The sequence below is a fragment of the Rhineura floridana genome, chromosome 6, assembly GCF_030035675.1.
Source record: "Rhineura floridana isolate rRhiFlo1 chromosome 6, rRhiFlo1.hap2, whole genome shotgun sequence".
Taxonomy (NCBI): domain Eukaryota; kingdom Metazoa; phylum Chordata; class Lepidosauria; order Squamata; family Rhineuridae; genus Rhineura; species Rhineura floridana.
Genome location: NC_084485.1, coordinates 67,927,581 through 67,950,258, shown reverse-complemented (window position 1 = coordinate 67,950,258; position 22,678 = coordinate 67,927,581). Strand labels below are relative to the sequence as shown.

Genomic DNA, 22,678 nt, shown 5'->3' with positions numbered 1-22,678 from the left:
AAGTGCATTGTGATGGTGGGTTTTTAAAAGTGTATAGTGATGTTTTTCTGGATGCCATCTATTACCATACCCCAAGGTGCTCCTCAGTGGGCTTTGGATGGAGCTGGGCATGCATGCATGCACACACACACATGCTTACACACACACATTCTTCTCTTTTGTGCAAGTCTGGTATATTGGAAAATTTGTATCTCAAAAATAATAAATAAATAAAAAATGGCCACACACAGGTAAACAAATACCTGTCTGTGTGCCCACAATGAGCTTCAGGTTTCTGGAACTCAGGGAGGGTGGGCTGTTTGTGGGCCCATGTGCACACATCTTTTTTAAAAAAACCCACTGCTCAATAAATAGTAAACATTGTCTAACTCCCCTGCAAACAAATGAAGATGAACACTCAGTAAACAGGTCATATGGAAGCACCCTCTGTGACTCCATCTGATCTTATGGATATCATAAGTTGGGAACTCAGAAAGTTCTTGTCCCATGAGTTTGAGAAAAATGACACAAACCCAAGCTACCCAAGAGCTACTTCATATTCACAATATGGTCTGATACTCACATGTAGACTGCATGCCATGCACCCTGTAACATGAAGAGGAAAGTTGCCTTTCTCCTCCTAATTCCCTCTCACTTCCTCAGAAACAGACAAATTTTCTGTAAGGGCATGTGAATGGCTGTTTTTGATTTGTGCAATTGATCAAATGCCCAAATCTGAACAAGTACTGTCCGTTATAGTTTTATGTATTAAAAATGGCAAATGGAGGTGGAGGGGAGAAACAAAGAAAGAGGGAGGAGAAAACAGATGTACAGATGAAAAGAGGGCTGATTCAGATCTTTTGTGCATGGAGATCCATCACAAAGGACATGGCTTCAAGATGTCATTTTCTTTGTCCTCTTGTGTACCCCTAAATCATTCCAAAATGGCTTCAGTTCTGCTTTCAGTTTCTCCCTCACATTAACCAAACTGATAGTGGCAGTTCTGTGTGATAAACATGGAATTGGCTCAGTCATGTATGAAGTGAGGGATGGGCTCAGATTTTTAAAGCCAATAGGCACGTGGCTGAGGACTGAAGACACCTACCTGTGTCTCTCACATTCCATTGGCTCCTCCCCCCCAGGTGCTTTTCTCCTCAGCTTGGCTCCATACTGGAATTGACTTTGCCTGGGTAGGTGAAAAGCTACTGCAAGGAAGGAAGTAGTGGGCTTGGGGACGAGCCCATTGACAGTGTGCGTTCCTTTTGCTTTTAAAATCAAACTCATCCCCAACTTCTGTTTTTCTGTGGGCCTTTACATCTAATTTGAAACAGAATTAGGGATTTGTGAAGCAACCTGATGCCAGCACTTGGAGGCTTCTTGGCTCTTGACAGCTTCTGTTTGAGAAGTTGCCTTGCATGCACTGGTGGGGCAGGTGGCGTGCAGACTGACATTATGAGAACTGTCAGCAGGAATGAGGCACAGGCAAGAAAAGAAATGGGTTCAGCTAAAGCATCAGTGATGGTGACAAGAGGATAGAAAATGGACTTTGCTAACTTTAGTCCAAATCTATTCCACTAAGGCTTGACAGCTGTAAGTGCAAAAGAGAGCAGCTTGTGTTCCCTTCTTGAGAGATTAGGCGGCAGCAGGAGTGAGTGGGAGGTCAGTCATCATAACCTAGGAACAGCTGTGCTGCAAGTTGCTCTATACTGGGATGAACTGAGGAAATGAGGCCCTCTCGGAGCACATTGGCTTCATGGGGAAACATATTTCCCCCAACCCTTTTGCAGCAAATGAAAATCAAAGTTGTATTGGTGGTAGTAGAGTATGGTGTAGGAACAAGAACATAAGAAGAGCATTACTGGATCAGGCCAATGACCCATCTAGTTCAGCATCCTGTTCTCACAGTGGCTAACCAGATGTTTCTGCCACCACTCTGCAATCTTGCAACTTGGATTTTCAGAGGTTGTACATTAAATGCCATGTATGACAACAAAGTTATGAGGTATTTCCATGGTGTACAGCACAATATGTAGAAAAGCACATGATTCTTGCCCAGCTGTAGTTCCCACAGCCATACATGCATGTATCACCTTTCCTCATATTGCTGTGGTCTCTGTAGGGACATGTGGTGAAGAGACAAGAACTAGTGTTTTTCATTATATGTGAAGTGACCCTTATACTCTAGTAACTCGGGACTGGCATTAGCACTCAGCAGATGCCAGTGACCTAGTATCTAAGCAAATCCACTAGTGCAGATGCCTGCTCTGCTCTTTGGTGCCCCCTCTAGGCTCCAGATTTAATTGGAAGGAGAAATATCAATAATTTAAGATATGCAGACGATACCATCCTACTAGCAGAAACCAGTAATGATTTGAAATGAATGCTGATGAAAAGTTAAAGAGGAAAGCACAAAAGCAGGACTACAGCTGAACGTCAAGAAGACTAAAGTAATGACAACAGATGCAGAGCTTGGAAAAGTTACTTTTTTGAACTACAACTCACATCAGCCCCAGCCAGCATGGCCACTGGATTGGGCTGATGGGAGTTGTAGTGCAAAAAAAGTAACTTTTCCAAGCTTTGGATTTATGTAACTTTAAAGTTGACAATGAGGACATTGAACTTGTCAAGGATTATCAATACCTCGGCACAGTCATTAACCAAAATGGAAACAATCATCAAGAAATCAGAAGAAATCAGAAGCTGGACAATGAAAAAAGCAGATAAGAGAAAAATCAACTCATTTGAAATGTGGTGTTGGAGGAGAGCTTTGCACATATCATGGACTGTGAAAAAGACAAATAAATGGGTATTAGAACCAATTAAACCAGAACTATCACTAGAAGCTAAAGTGATGAAACTGAGGTTATCATACTTTGGACACATCATGAGAAGACCTGATTCACTAGAAAAGACAATAATGCTGGGAAAAACAGAAGGGAGTAGAAAAAGAGGAAGGCCAAGCAAGAGATGGATTGATTCCATAAAGGAAGCCACAGACCTGAACTTACAAGATCTGAACAGGATAGTTCATAACAGATGCTATTGGAAGTCACTGGGTCGCCATAAGCTGTAATTGACTGGAAGGCATATAACAACAACAACAAAGCAGCTAGGATGGCGAACAGCTTGGAACCCACAATTTTAAATTGCCCATAATTCCACAGAGTGATAAGATGTGACCAAGCCATTATGAGTGATCACAATGGCAGGCAGATTGCACTTTCTACCACAGATCGTGGCAATGTTGCTCATCTTTGCCAATAAGCCATGGCCCTGTAGCTGCTGAAGCTTTTCCACATGCAAATGAACCTTTGTCCTTGCTTATCTGAAGTTAAAACATGGCTACATGCTCCCCCCCTCTCCCCCCCCTCTCCCCCCCTTCAGAAGCCATGTCTAAAGCAGCATTCTGTAGAGCCCAGTGTTTGCTTGGGCACAATTCAAAAGAATAAATTCAACCACCTGAAAATGACATCAACTAAACCAAATAAAGAGCAGCAAGCAAGCTGCTGATGTAAACTTTCTTAAGTATCAATGGAGCAGAGAACAAAATTCAGGTGACAGAACTATTGATAAATTGGTTTTCAAATTTGAGCTGACAACACATTGGACTTTTTCTCATATGATTAACAACTGTGCTTTCAATAGGCTAATTAACTGATCAAAATTAATATATGTCTGCTTTTTAAAATATGGATATTTTTCTGACTGTAAAACCACTGGAGCTCATTCATTCCTTGTTCAGAAAATTAAGGTAATTGCAGAAGCTCCAGCATGCAATCAAAGGCTCCAATGCTCACACGGAGAGCCACATATTAAGGGCCCATTCTTTTTTCTTATATGATGAATTGGAAAAATGCTCTGTGTGTGCAATGGCCCATTAGAAAAGGATGTGGGGAGCCCCTTCACAGGCATGTGTGTACCTAGGGTCAGAGCTTGGAAGATTACTTTTTAAAAAGAATAAATCACAATTACTGTTACATGCCCTTCAAAAGGAATAAATTACAGTTACAATTACAATTGTTCTGAAAGGAATTGATTACTTTACCGCTAATCAAAAGTAATCACTACAATTACACTTAAATTACTTTAAAAACTCCTAGAATGCCTACAAGTTGCTGGCCTTGGCTGCTGCAGATTAAGTCACTTAAAACAACATTAAAAATAAACACATGCATACAGAGGTAGTAGAATAATTCTTTTTATCCATAAGATAGCAATGGTGGTCTCTCCGCTGGTAAGGGAGGTGGGGAGGGAGGCAGAGGCCACTACTCAGATCTTTGCACGCCAAACCAAGTGCAACCCCCCCCCCACACACACACTCAGCCAGCAAGCACAGTCTCTCTCGCTCAACCACCTCCCAGACCCTGCCCTGCCACCAACTACACCAAACATTTTCTCCTGAGATGCAAAAAAGTTAAAACACTGCAAATGCAGCAAAGTAGCCAGGGAGGGCGGTGGAGGCCGCTTTGCATGCCAAGTGCAAGCACAGTATTCACACACACACAGATACATGCGTGCGCATGCGCACACACACACACATTGTCATCTTTCACCTCTACAGTTCTTTATCTCCATTCTGCTGCTGCCTCCTTCTCCTCCTTTATCCATGTTCTTGCCCTCTGGCTCCTTTCTCCCCCCCCCACTCCATTCTTCTCCACCACCGTCCATTTTTTTAAACAATTGTCTTCTCCACTCCACCCTGTCTCGCTCTCCACCTCCTTCCTCGTTACCTCCTACCCACCCACAGAGCACGACGAAAGAGCAACAATGCACAGAAGCCCAGTGTAAGGCACATGATTTTCATCCACAAATCAGAGGAGCGGAAGACTTCCCCTGCTTCCCCCCCCCAAAGTAATGCCCAACAGTAATGTTGGAAACATTACAATTACTCCACAAAAGTAATAAAATTACTCCTATCACAATCAAAATGTAAAGAAATTACCCACTTGTTCCTCAAAAAAGTAATAAATTACAAGTAATTCGTTTTTTGTAACCAATTACTTCCAAGCTCTGCCTAGGGTATTATCACAAGATAAGGGTGAAATAAAAACTTCAACAAGGTTCAGAACAGGATGATATGACAATGAGGACTCAGACAACTGTAATATTCTATGCTGACACATTTCTTCTAAATAAGATATAAAGCCTCAGAGTCTATATCAATCTTTTGCTGGCAAGGATTTTAAAAAGCCCACCCAATATCTGGCTACTGCTGTGGTCAAATAACCCCTAAAACATCAGTTATTGAGTAACTTAAGTTAGGATTATGGGCAAGGACCACAGCTCTTACTATGGACTGTATTGCTTCTGTTACTGAGACTGGAAGCAGTCTGAGCTGCACATATACTATACATTTCACGCACATGTCATCCTCCCCAAAGAATCCTGGGAGCTGTAGTTTGTGAAGGGTTCTGAGAACTGTAGCTCTGTGAGGGGTAAACTACAGTTTCCAATATTTGGGGGGGAGGGAGAGGTGAATTAAATGTCCTTTAAATGCATAACGTGTATGCAGCCTGAAACAAAGGAACTCTTCAGCTGTCCATCCCATTTTCTAATTAGAGTAATTTCTCAACTTTCACAAATAATGTTATAACTAATTTATATCCTCACGGTGCTGCAGGGCTGGACACTGCTCCCTCTAATAGCAAAGTCAGGTGGTGGGTGCCAACAGAAATGGATCCAAAACAGACTCATTGAGATATAAGAGGGAGGTATCAGTATGTTCAGGGGAACTTCAAAGTTTTCAGAAGTACAAAAAACACCACCGTAACCCCCCCCAAAACCCTAAAGGGGCCTATTCCTCCCCAAAACACCCAGTGATGACTAAGTAGCTGTGGAATATTGAATGTCAATTGGAAAAGGGAACTGAAGAACCGTGAGGAGGAGGGATGGACTGTTCTGCTTCAGCCTCCTACAGTTTACCCTGCAGGAGGGCTTGGCTGACTGGAACCCTGAACAGGAGCATGAAAAGGGTGTTATGGGTGATGATACATTAAAACATTGTGTTGTAAGTCCCTAAATCTGTTTCAGAGTTAGGAAACTCTGTTGAACTTAATTTGCCTGGACTTTGATCTGGATCTTTTCTCAGCCTTGTCGTCTGCTAAATGTGAAATGTCAGGGTACAAGTGAAATAAAAATATTACCAGATCAAATTGTGTGGTCTTCCTGCACAGGACATACATTTAGAATGGATGCAAACTGTCTCACAAAGTTCAATGTGAAATAGGATCTGACTGAAAATGACAGTTATTGAACAATGAATTTTAATTCCCATAGCAGATTTAACTCCAGATTAATTCCTATATGTTATGGATCAGCTGCTACATAGTTGTGATTATTAGAGTGTCTATTACATGGCTATTAATCCTGAATAAATGTTCTTAATGACCACCCTCTTGTTTAACATAAAGTAACTGTTATTAAATTTCAATTACATTGGATAAGTCACTTGTGGTTAATGTGGACAGGAGCATATGTTTGTGGAACACCTTTGGCACCATGTTGAAAATCAAATATGTCCTTCACGTGTCAGTTTATCAGAGGAACACTGATAAATCACAAGACTCACAATAATGTAGGATTGTAGTGGATCAAGGGTCCACCAGGGTTTAATTTTGCGAGTGAATGGTCACCAGAACCATAGCTGAGTGTGTTGGCAGGAGCTCAGAGGTAGAGCACATGTTGTGCATGCAGAAGCTGTCAAGTTCAATCCCCAGCACCTCCAATTAAAAGAATCATGTAGCAGATGATGGTAAAGACCTCTGCAAGAGACCCTGGAGAGCTGCTGCCTGTCAGTGTAGGCAACATTGGATTAGATGAACAAACACTTTGACTGAGTATAAGGCAACTTCCTATGTTTCTCTCAAGTTTTAGTCTGAACATCCAAAGCAATCAGGGTTTACAGTGCTTTAAGCCTATGCAGTGTGTGTGTGTGTGTGCGTGCGCATGCGCACACTTCACTGTGGAGGAGACCCAGTGCCCCTTCTTTTAGATTAGGCATTGAAGTGGTTCCCTAAATATCATTAACAGCATTTAATTTTATGGTACAAAGTACAGTGCCAGGCAGTCTGGGAACTTTTCAGTATGGAAAAGTTGTGACATTCCTTCAGAAAACCTTACTTGTATTCTCCTTTATGACCCAGAGGAAAAGCAACTGTGTGCCCAACTGGTGGAAAGAACAAATGATGGTAGGGTGGATGATACAGTTCTTTCTGGGCTTTAGAAGATAAAGGACCCAGACAGAGACTTGGGTTGAGACTCTAAAGCAGCCTTTCCCAACCAGTGTGCCTCCAGATGTTGTTGGACTACAACTCCCATCAGCCTCAGCCAGCATTGCCAATGGTCAGGAAAGATGGGAATTGTGGTCCAACAACACCTGGAGGCACACTGGTTGGGAAAGGCTGCTCTAAAGTCTCTGTGGACTGAGTCACAGGTACTCGGTAACAAGGGTGGACAGCACACAAGGGAGGTTGCTTTTGGGTGCTTCTGTCTCTCTCTGTGTGAGCACTAATATGCAAAAAAGATAATGTAGTGGACAAGCCAGAGGAGAGTCCCCATGCCTTTTGATCTGGCCTTCTCAAACAGTAGCAGAGGCTGTACCATAGCCATGGCTGAGTATGATCTACAAGTGTGCATATTTTGCACCATGTATCCTGCTTCTGAGGGGAAGGAGATAGGAGCTATATTGGGTATTATTATTACCCACCACCACCTCGAAATCATATTCACTGACCCTCACGACAAAAGATTGTGAGGTTCACCAGGCACTGCACCACTATCAAGCCTAGGTTTGCAGGGCTAGAAGGTTGTGGTTTCGAAATTAAAACTGGGATTCTAAGGAAGCTGAATTGCATATCCAGTAGCATACGATGGGCTGTTTTTTCCCCTGTGCTTGTGCAGGATGGCAGATTACACACAGCCTTGTTTTATACCCCGATATTCCTAACATATAAGCTGTCATACTGGTTTTTAGAGAGTACCCTATAATCACCCAACTGATAGTGTGTGCCAGTACCAGAGCGCACAAAGATGAAGTAAGTAATAGCATGGCAGAGGGATCCATAGGAGATTAAAACCTAGATGGATCAAGCAAGCAATTCATGCTGCAAGGAAAACATGGCACCACAAACTTGCAGTCAGACCCACACTAAGGAAATGTTCTTCCCAGTCAACTATATGTTAATGTTAGGCTCCAAGTTGGTGAACAAGCAAGATTCATCCTTGATTTCATGATACTATCCTTCTTTCATTAGAACCTTTCCTCAAATTTTTAGCACAAATTTGTGCACTAACTTAAAGAACTACCCACTGATTTTGTATTTTTCAAGATGTATACAGTCATTTTTCCATCTATGATAAATCTAAGTTCCATGAGGAAGGCAAATATGACTTTTCATGCTTGAACTGGGACATAGCCCATGCAATATTATGATGCGGATTGAGTGGGTCCATTTACGTGCTTGTGATGATGTGTGAATAGTCATGCCTTTGAACATATTTTTTGTATTGTCCATTCCAATGGTCAGTTTCATGGGAACCATTCTGCTCACCATCTCTCAGATGAAAAACCTTAAATCAGGCCCGGCCTCATCTTGGATTTCTAGCTCAAGAGTGGAAACTAATGCTCTGTAATATTTAAAAATTTCATTTGTCTTGGTATAAAGATGATGGAATTCTTCAAATGAATGATCAGAATAGAACTGAAATGAATGCTACGACTGCACTCTTGATACTGCTTAATTTGGAGTATCATTTGAAGTCAGTGGTAAACTTCATTTCAGAATTGTGACCTTTAAGGAATCATGTCCACATATTTGCAAGGGCATCTAAGCCGTAATTTAGAATTGCTGATGATTGCATGCAGAGAAAAATTAAATGTTCATGGCAGCAAGAATGATTGGCAGGTGTATGTTACTCATCCTGTGTATGTGTGTTACGCAGTGCCAAGGAGAAAGAAAGGGCTCTTTTCTTACATGGTGGTTGTTGCCTGGCAACCTAGGTGAGAGACATTGCTCACTTCACCTCCCACCCCTCTGTGCTTCTTGTTTTTTCTTTCTACCTTGCAGCCAAGACAAATCTCCCACTAGACTCTGGAAGGTGTAGAAGAACCAGTTGAGACAAAGCTGCACCAAAAGTATGCATTAAAAACCTTTATTATTCTATACACCAGGGACAGACCAACTGTGGTTCTCCAAATGTTGTTAGACTCCAGACCCCATTAGCCCCAGCCAACATGGTCAATGATCAGATAATTGTAATCCAAGAACATCTGGAGGCCCACAGGTTCCCTATAAACAAATGTAACAGCAATTATTGTTGTTTGAAAAGGCTTTTAAAAAACCTGCTTTGCATAAACTTTGGCAAGCTTTTCCATTTTCTCATCCTGCTTCTTTTTTTCTTTTGCTTCAAGAAGAATCATGGACACATTAACAAATGTGATCTGATCAGCAATGTTGTCAGTTTTAAACAAACCTGTATTTAAACCTGTGCTTCATTCCTGCTAAAATACTGTAACAAAGCTTTGAATGGGGTCAATAACAACACTACTGGTATCATTAGTCTAAGGCTTCATTCCTATGCATATTTACTTCAGAATAAGCCTATTGAACTTTGGGTCTTACTTTTGAGTAAACATGCATAGTATTGCATTATTTATTTGTTTATTTTAGGAGAAGACATGGAAAAGTCCCAACTTTTCCCAATTATTTAATCAGGCTTTAGGGAGAAAAAAGTGTATGTGTGTGAATTCCCCCTATTTCTCAGTTCTTGTAAATAGTCTAAGGCTATGACAAATAAACAGTGCTACTAACTTCCCTCAATTTTTCAACTGTACAATAGGGGTATGGCTATTTCAGAAAGGCATTTGAATAAATATAGCAAAAGGATCATGTAAAAGCACACCATAGTGAAGGCATACTAGGCTGTAAAAAAACAGTGTGCCAGTTCTCCGTCTGTAGCATGGCAACCAAATCTCCTGCAGCAATGCTAGCCTTCCTAATCTGTATGCTTTGTCACAGCCTCACGCCATCCTCTGGGTTAGCACCATGGCAACACCATGGTTTTTAAACACAGGAGTTTGTGCTGTGATCGCAAATGGCATTAGGCAATGTAATTAAGAAGCTGGCAATGGGGAAAAAACTTTGTTACTTTTGAGCCATTTTATTAAATTCCATTGCATTATGAATCCCTGCATCTTCATGATTTTGCTTAGGAGCAAAAGAGCAGACTTCTCACACACCCCTTCCTCATGTTTCAAAGAAGCTGGAGTTGGGGTGGGGGAAAAGAGGGCTTGGGAAACACTCTGTGATTCATCAGTGGAAATTGTAATACACCATTCTGTTTAGATTTGGTTCTAGAAATCCATTCCATTTAGCAATTGCAACTCCCTTGCTCATTCTATAAAACTGTCATTGCACCAGGCTCAGAACCTGATGACACAGAGGACGGGGAGGACTGGAGAGAGACTCAGAAATGTCTTCCAGAGGGGACCCGCAGCAGCCAACACTACCAGCAGCTGCTTCACCCAAGGATGTAACCCTGTCCACTCCTTTAAGTCTTTCTCCTTGGAACACTTCATGTGTGGGAGGGTACCGTGACACTACCATGCTACAGCCTGGGGCAGGAGGCACACCAGCCCCACCAAAATGCCTGGAGAATAAAGCATGGTGCTAGAGACAACCCTTGTCTGTAGGATTATTAAATCTCATGGATAGCTCGGGGCAATTGTTGGAGCAATGTTCCTAGTCTGCATTTTTGACTTCTCTGATAGAAACATCACTTCAACCAACTGTGCATGTGCACATATATGAAATACCATATACCTCAGGATCTGAAAGTGATCACTATGTGTAAATTCACAAAAGGTGTAAATGTGGTGCCTTTGTGAAAAAGTGCATTTGAGTTGCTGTGTATTATACAATTGGCTGCACATGTCATACATGCACAATGTTGATGCCTCCACATCTGAAAATGATCACTATGTATTAGTCTGCAAGTGGTGTGCAATTTGGTAGTTTCTTTTTAAAAAAACAACCAAGCTTGATTGTTCTGAAAAGTTGAGCTATGGGATTGCATCCAGTTTCTGAAACTTGCTCCACAGGGTGCTAGCCAGGGTCCTGATTTCCTACACATAGTCCTCCCTCTTTTTCAGAGAATCCCACTTGGAACTGGATGAAAACAATCACAGAAACAATTTGAAGATGACTAATATGTAGTGATAACCAATGTGCAGAGTGGGATTTTGCTCACTTTCTTTGCTCCCAGCTCCATGTATTGATTGCATCTTCTGCCCAGAGCCAATGCTTGTACAAGTTTTATGTATAGGTGCACAGGCTCTGCATGATCATGAGGAGATAGTTGTGCCAGTGTAAGATTGCACAGAAGAACGTGTGGAGATCAGAAGTGAGACTAGTAGGTGTGATCCTGTTCCCCCCTCCATGTGTTTATTATCCCCTCGTTTTGAGTGTCTGCACAGGCTATAGTATCCTTCACACCAGCTTCTACCAATTAAAGTCAATAGAGGTATTTGTTTATCCCTTTGGAAATGGTTTAGTTCTTTTCTTGGCTAGTCAGAACTTATCTACATGACCATTTTCACAGCAGTTATGAATGGTAAATGGTGATACATCAGTAGTGCAGTTGATTCATGCTGGGAATGTATCCACAACCAATTACCACAGCTATCATTACAGTTATAATGTGGAAGAGTGTTATACTATAAGCAATAACAGGTCACATATATAAGTAAAAACTACTGGTAGCAAGAAAAGGGTTTGGTTTAATGGTGTCAATATAGGCAATTGAGGATGTTTCTAACATACACACTTTGGATTTCAGTGTGAAATAACTTTGTGGCCTCAAGTTAAATTGTTTTTAACTTCTTCCCTTTTGGCCAAACTGTATATGCTCCTATTGTCACTATTTACGAGGGAACACAAGATCATCTCTGTTTTCATCTGTAAAATGCTGGAGCTTATGAACATTACCCAATACGCATGATCTGGGTAATGCTTCTTTAAAAACATTCTTAATTAGGTTTCCTTGGAGAACTAAACTGTAAAGGACATATTCTTGTCTTAGTTCACCAAAGCTCCACAGGGCAATCCTCTAGTCTAATTTAATTTAATTTAATTTAATTTATTGGATTTCTTAGTCGCTCATCTGGCTGGCCATCCAGCCACTCTGGGCGACGTACAAAATGAACAAAATGACACACCAATACAATAACATTAAAATCTAAAAGCGATAATGATAAAATCTAACCCACCCCAAAGGCTTGCCTGATACACATATGCAACAACAACCTTATTCTATTAATTATTTGAAAATTTATTTACAAGAAGTTCTGTATTAGTTCTAGCATACAATAAAAATCCATGATCCTAGAAGTAGTGCTTCCATAGTATTAAGCTCAGAATATTTGATTTGCTGTTCATGACTGAGAGTCAAAGACCCTGGAGTTTGCTGTCCTCTACTGTTTTGTTAGAGGGGTAGAATACTTTGAATGAAAAGCCACTTCTTGGGAAAGATCCAGGATTTATGCAGAGGCAATCGGTGTTGGTCACGGTGAACGGGTCATATTTGTCGGCAAAGACAATGAGATCTGGCAGAGGGTATGTTCTCAAGGTGTAGTCATAGGCCCAGTAGACAGGGCTAACATTAAGGGGCAATGGAGTCAGATGCCCTTGTGATAAAATTGTCTTTACAAAATGATTAGGAATATCCAAACTGCTACTAGGAAATCGGACACAATTCCGGCACATCTTGTTTACCAAGTCTTCTCTGAAGATTATTATTTCCTGAGTGCAGTACTGGACCCTGCAAGGATTTGTAGTGAAGACTGAAAATGGCACCTGCTGTCGGAACTCCTCTGTAATGTTTTCAGTAAGCGGTGGCCTTGGCAAAATGGAGCCTGGGCCAGGATCTTCAGAGCCGGGAACAAATACAAATCGACTGCTCTTATGGATACTGGGATATTCGCATATTATGTCTGCAAGGGCTTTCAATGAACCTTTCAGTGACTGAATTTGATTTTTTCCATATGGAGCAGAGGAAAAGTTCCCACAGAAGAAGAAGCAAGTTGGAGGCATGGAGGAGTAACCTGAAAACATAATGCGAAGCTTCTCCAAAACTTCTGCTTGATCCAGCCAAGCATCTGAAAGGAACACAAACATGGCATCCTCATTTTCTTCCTCCAGCTGTTTCAGTTTCGCAGAAGATTTTACGGAGGTTGAAGAAGGCCCTCCAAAGAAGTTCGTGTTTCCATAATATGCCCTAGTTGTAATAGAAGGTTCTGTAGGGGGAAATCCAAAAGCATTGACATGAAATATCTCATCTTCATACCAGCCTTCTGTTAAAACAAAACATGACTCTGTATATAAGCCACTGTGGAACTGTGCTTTACTAAGGTCCAGCTGGACAACTCCTGTAGGATCTTCCAAGAAAAACTTTCCCTCTTTCAGCTGGGTTATCATCCCAAGAACAATAACCTCCCTAACTTTAGCTGAGTTCCCCAAGAGAGTTTCTATTGTCTTGAGCTGGAATTTACTTCTAGAGGTTTTCAGACCTTCTACTCCCAGGGCCCACATGTGTTGACTTAAAAGTTCCAGTCACAAAATGGTGATGCAGGGGCAGATCCAGTCACACAATGGTGGTAGAATGAGGCAGAGTTTGGCATGATCAGCTGGCAGTTATTGACATCATTTCCTACCGATAACTAATCCATCTCTGGAAATTGCTACAGTCTTTTCCACAGCATTTTCATAGTGGCAAAGAGTTCCATAGTTTAGCTTTCTTCATGCTATGTACAAGCATTTGCTCTGCAGCTATTGTGCCTCAGCTTTCCTGTTATAGGCAGAATTTGCTGATCCAGGGGCTCTCAGTGGAGAAGGTATTTTCTTTTATATTTTTATTTATTTATATTTATTAATTTTATTAAGCTTATATACCGCCCGACTAGCAAACAGCTCTCTGGGCGGTGAACATAAAAACATATACAATAATAAAATTACAGGATCTAATACAACAAGTATATAAAAGTACACCATCTAAAATAAAATTACAACATTTACTCAAATTAACTTAGGTTAAAATGCCTCAGAGAAGAGAAAGGTTTTAACCTGGCGCCGAAAGGATAATAGTGTCGGCGCCAGGCGTACCTCCTCGGGGAGACTATTCCACAATTCGGGGGCCACCACTGAGAAGGCCCTAGATCTTGTTACTACCCTCCGGGCCTCTCTATGGGTTGGGACCCGGAGGAGGGCCTTCGTAGTAGACCGTAGTGTATGAACCGGTTCGTATCGGGAGCGGCGTTCCAGCAGATATCGTGGTCCCGCGCTGTATAAGGCTTTATAGGTTAGTACCAACACTTTGAATCTGGCCCAGAAGCATATTGGAAGCCAGTGCAGGCGAGCCAGAACAGGTGTTATATGCTCAAACCGCTTGGTTCTTGTTAGCAGTCTGGCCGCCGCATTTTGCACTAGCTGTAGCTTCCGAACCGTCTTCAGAGGTAGCCCTACGTAGAGCGCATTGCAGTAGTCCAAACGTGAGGTTACCAGAGCATGTACCACTGATGTAAGGTCCTCCTTACTCAGATAGGGACGTAGCTGGGCTACCAACCGAAGGCTACATTCTTGTCGTAAAACGACTCCCAGACTACGAACCTGCTCCTTTAGGGGGAGTGTAACCCCATCCAGGACAGGGTATGTATCCACCGTCTGACTAGAGAAACCATCCACCAGCAGCATCTCAGTCTTATCAGGATTGAGTCTCAGCTTGTTCGTTCTCATCCAGTCCATTGTCGCGTCCAGGCAACGGTTCAGCACATCGACCGCCTCACCTGAAGAAGATGAAAAGGAGAAGTAGAGCTGCGTGTCATCAGCGTACTGATGACAACGCACTCCAAAACTCCGGATGACCGCACCCAGCGGCTTCATATAGATGTTAAAAAGCATGGGAGACAGAACCGAACCCTGCGGGACCCCATATTGGAGAACCCATGGTGTCGAGCAATGTTCCCCAAGTATTATCTTCTGGAGACGGCCCGCCAAGTAGGAGCAGAACCACTGCCAAGCAGTGCCTCCAACACCCAACTCCGCAAGCCTCTCCAGAAGGATACCATGGTCGATGGTATCAAAAGCCGCTGAGAGATCAAGGAGAATCAACAGAGTTACACTCCCTCTGTCTCTCTCCCGATATAGGTCATCAAACAGGGCGACCAAGGCCGTCTCAGTGCCAAAACAGGGTCTGAAACCCGACTGAAATGGATCTAGATAATCGGTTTCATCCAATAGCGCCTGGAGCTGGTCAGCAACCACTCGTTCCAAGATCTTGCCCAAGAATGGAACATTCGCCACTTGTCTGTAGCTGTTGAAGTCCTCTGGGTCCAAGGAAGGTTTTTTCAGAAGTGGTCACCGCCGCTTCTTTCAGACAGCCAGGGACCACTCCCTCTCACAAGGAGGCATTTATCACTTCCTTGGCCCAGCCAGCTGTTCCCTCCTTGCTAGTTTTTATAAGCCAGGAGGGGCAAGGATCGAGTACCGAAGTGGTTGCACGTACCTGTCCAAGTACCTTGTCCACGTCCTCGAACTGAACCGACTGAAACTCATCCAACAAAACATGACATCCCTTCCCATCCCCACATGCATCTCAAAGTACTTTTACCCATCTCCTGCAATTTCTTCTCCCATTCTCCTTTCACGCTCACCTTGTACCTTTCCCCTTTCCCAAGCTATCAGTTCTTTCATTCCTCCTCCCTGATCCTTTTACATTCACTTCTTCCTTCTATAACAATTTTCCTGTCCTAGCCACATCGTTTCTATTCCTAACCTTTCTTCTCATGAACTGCTCTGTCTCTTAACCACCTATACTCAGCATGCAAGGAGTTGCTGGTCCTGGCACTGGTCCAACCAAAAGGCTATGGCATGGATAGAGGGTGGGGCAGGCAAATGAGGAGTATGGGCAGGCTGTGGTACTGAGGTCCACCTGAAAGTGGTCCAAGACCCACTGGTGGATCCCAGCCCACTGTTTGAGAAACACTGTTCTCTATAGCAGGGGTGGGCAGACTTTAGGCTTGTGGAATTCACTTTTGTTTTTAACTAGAACACTGTGATCCACCAACTTAAGGCAGATGCAAAACGTGTACACTTAGAATTAAAGAATTTGGAGGGTGGGATTTTCTTTTGAATTACATTAACCAATTAATTAATTAATATTTCTTTATTTACTGATTAATATTAATAACTAGTTAGTATGCTTTGATTTGGATTCCTGCATTGAGCAGGGGGTTGGACTTGATGGCCTTATAGGCCCCTTCCAACTCTACTATTCTATGATTATGATATAATATTATATATATAATTAACTTAATATTAACTAATTAATATTAAATTTAATTAATTTATGAATTAAGGAATTTGGAGCCTGGGAATTTGGTTTGAGTTCTAGAACTGAACTGAGTTCACAGTCCTTGCACACACATAAACTCCTCTTCTTGTTATTTCTTCCCTGCTTTCTTCATTTCAGCAGTACGATTTAGGAGGGGATCAAATCCTTCCCAATCTCCTTCAGATTAATCCGTCTTCTACTCACCCCTGCTATATAATATGCTGCAGAACATATTCTACAAAGTTGTCACTCCTTTAAGTAGGAAGACCTCATAGAACAGATATTGCCCAACTCAGACTTCCAGCTGAATGCCAAGGTATGATCTAGGCCAAGATAGCTCAGTACTGCCAGGTCATTTGAGACTATGGATCTTTGATGGTTGTTCTATGGAACTGTGATCTTCTAAGATAAGACAGCAATTCATTTCAAATAAGAATAATCCACTAAAATATTTTGATTGACAGCTGTGACTTTTAACCACTGTGCCACAGGCTGAGCTGGACATGTGCATGCAACTGGCACACACTAAAGTCAGCATGCTTGGCTTTTGATATTCATTCATAACTACGCTTTCAGTTTTTGAACTATGGTGGCTGCCAAGGGCTGAAAGGTTCATGTGAATTTGCCCAGAGCTTCCACTGGTCTCAATGGAACCTATTTCCAAGTGAGCGTGCTAAAGGCCACAGCTTTAATGGACCTGCTGTAGTAACTGCATATTCATAACGGAGCCTTCGCTTTTTGATTTATAACACTCACTTAATACTGGAGTCTGTCTTCAACTGGACTCTGGTTGTTATGGCTGCAAAATGAATGCATAGTCACAATGGCTTTGACAGCACTAACTGATGGATGGGTGGAGTGGCAAGGTTTCTTTAGTCATAGACCAAACCACTATAACAACCCTGGCCTTTGCATAAAAATTGCTTCTAGTTTTGTTGAAGCTGCAAATATTTAATAGTTATGTTTCTGGCTTTATCATCACTGGGCACAATTCCATACAAAAGGGAGATCCCCACATGCTTTGGTGGACCCCTTTAGCTCCTCATCAGTCGTTGTCCAGGCATGTGTCACTTTGAATGCACTACAGTGCACCCAGCTGTCGCCTGGAACAAGAGACCCACGCACAACTCCCAAACAGCCACCATATCACTCTGTGTGCAGAATTGGACTTGAACTAGGAAGACCAGTGTTCATACTGGTACTCAGTCACAAGGCTCAGTGTGCAGCCTTGGGATAATAATGCTCCCTCAGGCTATTGTGGCACAAATCTGGGAAGTGGTGGCTGGTGGCTTCATGTCAATGGGATCTGCTCCAGATTTTAGTCTAAACTTTCAAGGAGCTGTCCAAGTTTGAGCACCTTGGACAATTCCTTGAAAGTCTGCACTAAAACCCAGAGTGGGTTCCACTGCCCCACTGACATGAAGCCACCTACTGCCACTGATTCTAGGTATGCTGCACTGAGCTTTTTGTAGGAGGTACAGGATACCAATATGTTAAATCAGGGTGGGACATCTTTTTTCTGACAAGGGCCGTCTACTGGCAGTGGGTGGGCCAGAGCCAGGAGTGGGTAGTAGCCTATTTTCACCTTTTCTCTTTGTGCCACTCTCTGCTCCTTCTTTTTGTGGACCCCTTCCCTCCCTCACTACCCCCCCTTGCATCTGTATGAAATCAGGCCGAGATGTGCACAAAATTAATAAAGAATACACCAGTTACTAATGATAGTGTTACAGTATGCCCTTCCACTGTTGCAGCAGCTCAGAATGAAAACAGAACTCTGCTGCTCGATCTTACTACTTGATCTCTGGAGCATGCCCTATTGGTATTTTTGTGCTATTCTCACCTAGTAGTAGGTCTTTTATCATTTCATCCAGGACTTTCCAACGTATAGCCCTAAAACCTGCTTTCAGTGTCATGGCCCAGCCATGGAAGATGTGACTGCTCTTGTGCAGGTACGGAGCAGCCTTCCCATACAATTATTAGCCACAACCAGCTCCCAGACATCTATCATAAGGATTAAGGGCTTTCCTGGTGGCTGTGGGTATGACTTCCATAGTGGTGTGTCTTGGCCTCTCATTTGCAGTTGCTCTTCTTTAGATAGAGGCTTTTTGCTGGTTTTAGGACTTTTTGAGGGTTTATTGCTGGTCTTGCCTTTTTTGATGTGGTTTTGATTGTGCACTTTTATTCTGTTTTTAAAGTGATGTTATTTGCTGTGGATATCTCAATTTTTGGAGGGAAAAACTGGGATATAATTGCTAATGCCTGTCTGTCTAGATATAAATAAATACATGCATACATCCTCTCTCCTTTATAGGGTTTTGGAAACCCCAAACAGGTACATTTTAGTATGCTGTTTTCATTGACTTCTTTCCCCAAATTGAAAAGACATGTCTATGCCACAGTGCATGCTGGGCCCAACCTGACTTAAAAGGAAGCAGAAGAAACAGGCTGAAAGCATATATTTACATACTTTTTAGGTTGGTGCATTATTTGTTTTAAACATTTAATGTCTTGCCACTTTTTTCTTTACATCTCCCATGTGTGATGCCATGTGATGCTCTTTGTTGGTCCATGTTTCTTCTTATAGTAAGGTTGATACCACTAATTTGGTTTGTCTTGAAGATGCCGAAAAAGGGAGGGAGGGAGGGAGGGAGGGAGGAGGCAGGCAGGCAGGCAGGCAGGCAGGGGGAGGGGGAGAGAGGGAGAGAGAGAGAGAGAGAGAGACTGCCATGAAGGTATGTTGAGTAAACAACCACAGCTGGCTGCACCTTGTTGCCTTGTGGAATCCTTCAATAGCCAAAGGCAGGAACAGCACCTGGGCTGAGTTTGTTGCCTCTCACTTTTCTTCCCAGTTTCTATTTTTTTAATAAGAGAGTTGTAAAATATTTCATTTGCTCTTTTGCTGCTGAGAAGGCAGGGGATCCTGACAACCATTTGACACACTTCACCCTTTCTCATGAGTGACAAATGGCATTTAGCAATATGGAGTCTTGGAGATGGGATGGCTGGAGATGGACATGTCAAATAAAAGCAAGTGTGATAGCTTGCAGGAGATGCTATCATTAAGCAGCAGGCAATGCTGTTAAAGATGAAGCCCCTTGCTTGTCTCACTTGCCTGTCATGGTGTTGGCACTGGAAGTGCAGCAGAAAAGGAATCCATTGTCTCACTTTAGGCCTCAGCTCTCCTTGTGCAAAATGACCACAATCACTCATGCATTTAGTGTGATTTGGAAATGGGTGAGAAATATTGGGTAAAACAAGAATTTTGCCTACAATTGGAATTCATTTGTTGAATATGTGAGGAACATTTAATATCAAGCATACTCAGAGTAGATCCTTTGAATAATGACCTTACATTTCTTGAGTTCAGTATGACCTAGTTGGCTATCGCCCTCTGTTTTCAGGGAAAAAAATTGTAAATGACATTTTAAGATGTGGAGTTCTTGATGTATCTTTAGCCCTGTTTGGGCATTCAGTTCGCTTGCCCAATAGCAATCACACGAAAGAGAGCAGGGGCACACTAATAAGCCCCAACCCCTCTGACACATTACCTTCCCTAACTTACAGCCCTCCATCGGTTGAATGGGCAGATTTTTGGAGCAGGGAGCCTCCTGTACTCTGTAGTGTCAATGCATGCATGAGAACAGGCGCCATGCGGTGCACAGCTTGCCATTTCATACTCTACAGCTGCCAAGGTATGCTTTGTACTGTTGAAAGCTTACTGTGGAATCATTAGGTTTTTAACCAAAAGAACAACCACCCCCCTGGCTTTTAAATCAGTGGAAGATGGGTAATTGCAAGGTGAATTAATGCAGCACATATAGAAAGCAAAGTAGAGCTTTCAGCTATGTGTACTAGTGGGGGAGGGGATGGCACTTGGACCACAGTGATCCATAGTGCATTATAAGAGTGTCTCTCTTTTTATCTGCATAATGATGGAGGGTATGCACAGGAGCAGAACATGTTACACACACACACACACACACACACGTATAATCTTTCAAGGGGTGTAGCTTAATGGTACATGGTTTGTATGCAGAAGGTCCTATTTTCAACCCTTTGCATCTCCAGGTACAGCTGGAAAATATGCTTGTCTGAAACCCTAGAGAACCTCTGCCAGCCTTTGTTAATCTGATGGCCCCGTTATTTTGGACCACAGTTCTCATCAGCTTCAGCCAGCACAGACGTACAGTATTGGCTGGGGCTGATGGGAGTTGTAGTCAAAACATCTGGAGCCCACCAGATTGGCAAAGGCTGGTGTAGACAATACTGAGCTAAATGGACCAATGGTCTGACCCAACATAAGGCAGCTATGTTTCTAAATGTGACCCCAATAACTCCTGATGAAAGTATTTCAGGAAGAGGGCTAGGGACGGTTCTTGTTTGTGACTCCAAGTCTGATCACACAACTGCTTCAGTGCATGGTGTCCATGGAAAACAACACCTGCCTTGTGTTCTTTCAGCCTGTGTCAAGTTCGTCAGGGACACCCACCACCACACACAGGATTCAGCAAGACATCTGGTGCCTGAGGTGAAGGATAAAGTGGTGTCTCTTCTCCTCTCCCATTCCATGTTCAAAAGCCAACCAGACTGAAGTAAATCTTACTTCAGCGCTGGTAACAGAATAGCATTCTCCACTGCACCTAAGGGCAGCGGGCTAGCTTAGGAGGCACAAGGGAGATCATGGGGCACATCCAGCTCTCTCCTCCAGCACCTTCTCACTATTCCCTGCCTCTCAGCACCTGCTGCCTGAGGTGGCTGCCTCCCTCTACCTAATGGTTGGGACAAGCCTCAGCAATGGCAAACTACAGCAAGCCAGCCTAAATATGGGCTAGTGGTTGCATATGAAAAGCGAAATCCTATGTATGATACTGGTTACACTTGACCATGGACTGGAATAAGTGGGAAATCAGCCACCATGATGGACTGAAATGGTCATGAGAATAGGCCTTTAATGTAGTCCCTTGGCTCCTTATTTTTTAAAAAAAGGATAACATGTAGGCCTTTCTCCATCTGATTTTGTCTTTTAGTTCAAGTGACAGAGGACTAGAAATGTTGCTTTGGACAGCTATGAGCTCAGTTGCCTACGCAAGATGTGAACAAAAGGCAGTAGAAATGGGGGTAGCCGTGATCATGACACATGGACAGCCATGCATGACTCTGTCTCTTTTTCGCACAGAGAATCCTGAGGACTTTTCATTCTCTTCCAGAAAGAAGACAAATCCATGAGAACTGTACAGCTCAATCTTTTTTAAAATAAAAGTAGGAAAGCAGTCTGATCCCTGTTCCAGCTTGCCTAATTAAATGAAAGGTTGGGCAGATGGGAGCTTCCTTCTCATCTCATAACAGAATTGTGGTTTGCCCTGTCAAATGTGCCTCTCTTTAAAAGAAAAAGAAAGAAAAAGAAATGAATTATCCTGCAACAGATTGCATCACATTGCATTTTTGGAAGTCTCTCAAATGACTGAACTCTAATAAGAAATGAATTCAGAAGTGGTTCGCTCCTGCCACAAAATATAATGCCTGCTTTCTAGCATCAGATCAGCCTGGCACCATGATGCTTCAGATGCATATAAATGTGAGCATAACCAGCAAAGCCATCCAAGAGGAAGATTGCTGGGCTGGAAGGGAAACAAGAGCCCTCCTGGGGATGTCCCCTCCCTTTCCCTGTGAAAGGATTTGAACGAGGAGAATAGGAAACCATACAGCGCTAGCCCTGTTCTGAGTTTTACACGTCACTGGAAAGCCTTTGGGGATTTTGGTTAGTACTGCATAGAGTTCTGTGTAATTCATACATGATCAACAGAACAGAGAAATGACCAGAAATTCTCTTTACAAGCTACATACTCCCAGGTTGTTCAAAGAGCCATATTAGAATGTATTATCACAGTTAGAGTCTCCTTATATATAAACCCCAGGGAAGAATGTGCCCCCTATATCTACACTGCACTTGTTTTTTTGGTAGCAATAGCTACCACTCTCCAATTACTCTCTTTCTATTTTTACCATGATGGGTACAGATTCCCAATATGTGCCAAATTGGCATCTAATACTGCCAGGGGTATCCATGTGGCACGCATGATAGATGTCAGTTTCAAACCCTGGAAATATGTGGAATGAATCACTATGCATGTATAAATAGATGGCACCTAACTATGAAAATAAGCAGATTGGGTTGTGAGGAAATTTTTTTTTGAAGAGGATTATTTCAAGAGAATGCATGGGCCAGGACAAAAGCATATTTTAAGGCACATCTGCACACCAGTTTGAATAGGTTCAGAACAGCATTTAAGGTGTTATTTTGAACAGTGTCCTACAC

At 42.6% G+C, this 22,678-nt stretch overlaps 2 protein-coding genes across 2 annotated transcripts in view; both read right to left on the bottom strand.

Moving 5' to 3' along the window:
- Positions 1 to 22,678, bottom strand: part of LRRN2 (leucine rich repeat neuronal 2) — a 241,230-nt gene that overhangs the window by 61,947 nt on the left and 156,605 nt on the right. The window lies entirely within an intron of this gene.
- LOC133386843 (DNA polymerase epsilon subunit 2) lies at positions 12,364 to 13,565 on the bottom strand. The gene has a single exon (XM_061630613.1). It carries the CDS (start codon positions 13,563 to 13,565, stop codon positions 12,423 to 12,425), a length of 1,143 nt encoding a protein of 380 aa, XP_061486597.1. The 3' UTR covers positions 12,364 to 12,422.

What these genes read in the sequence shown, in the direction of transcription:
- LOC133386843 (XM_061630613.1), bottom strand. Translation starts at nt 13,565, where the DNA reads ATGTGGGCCCTGGGAGTAGAAGGTCTGAAAACCTCTAGAAGTAAATTC.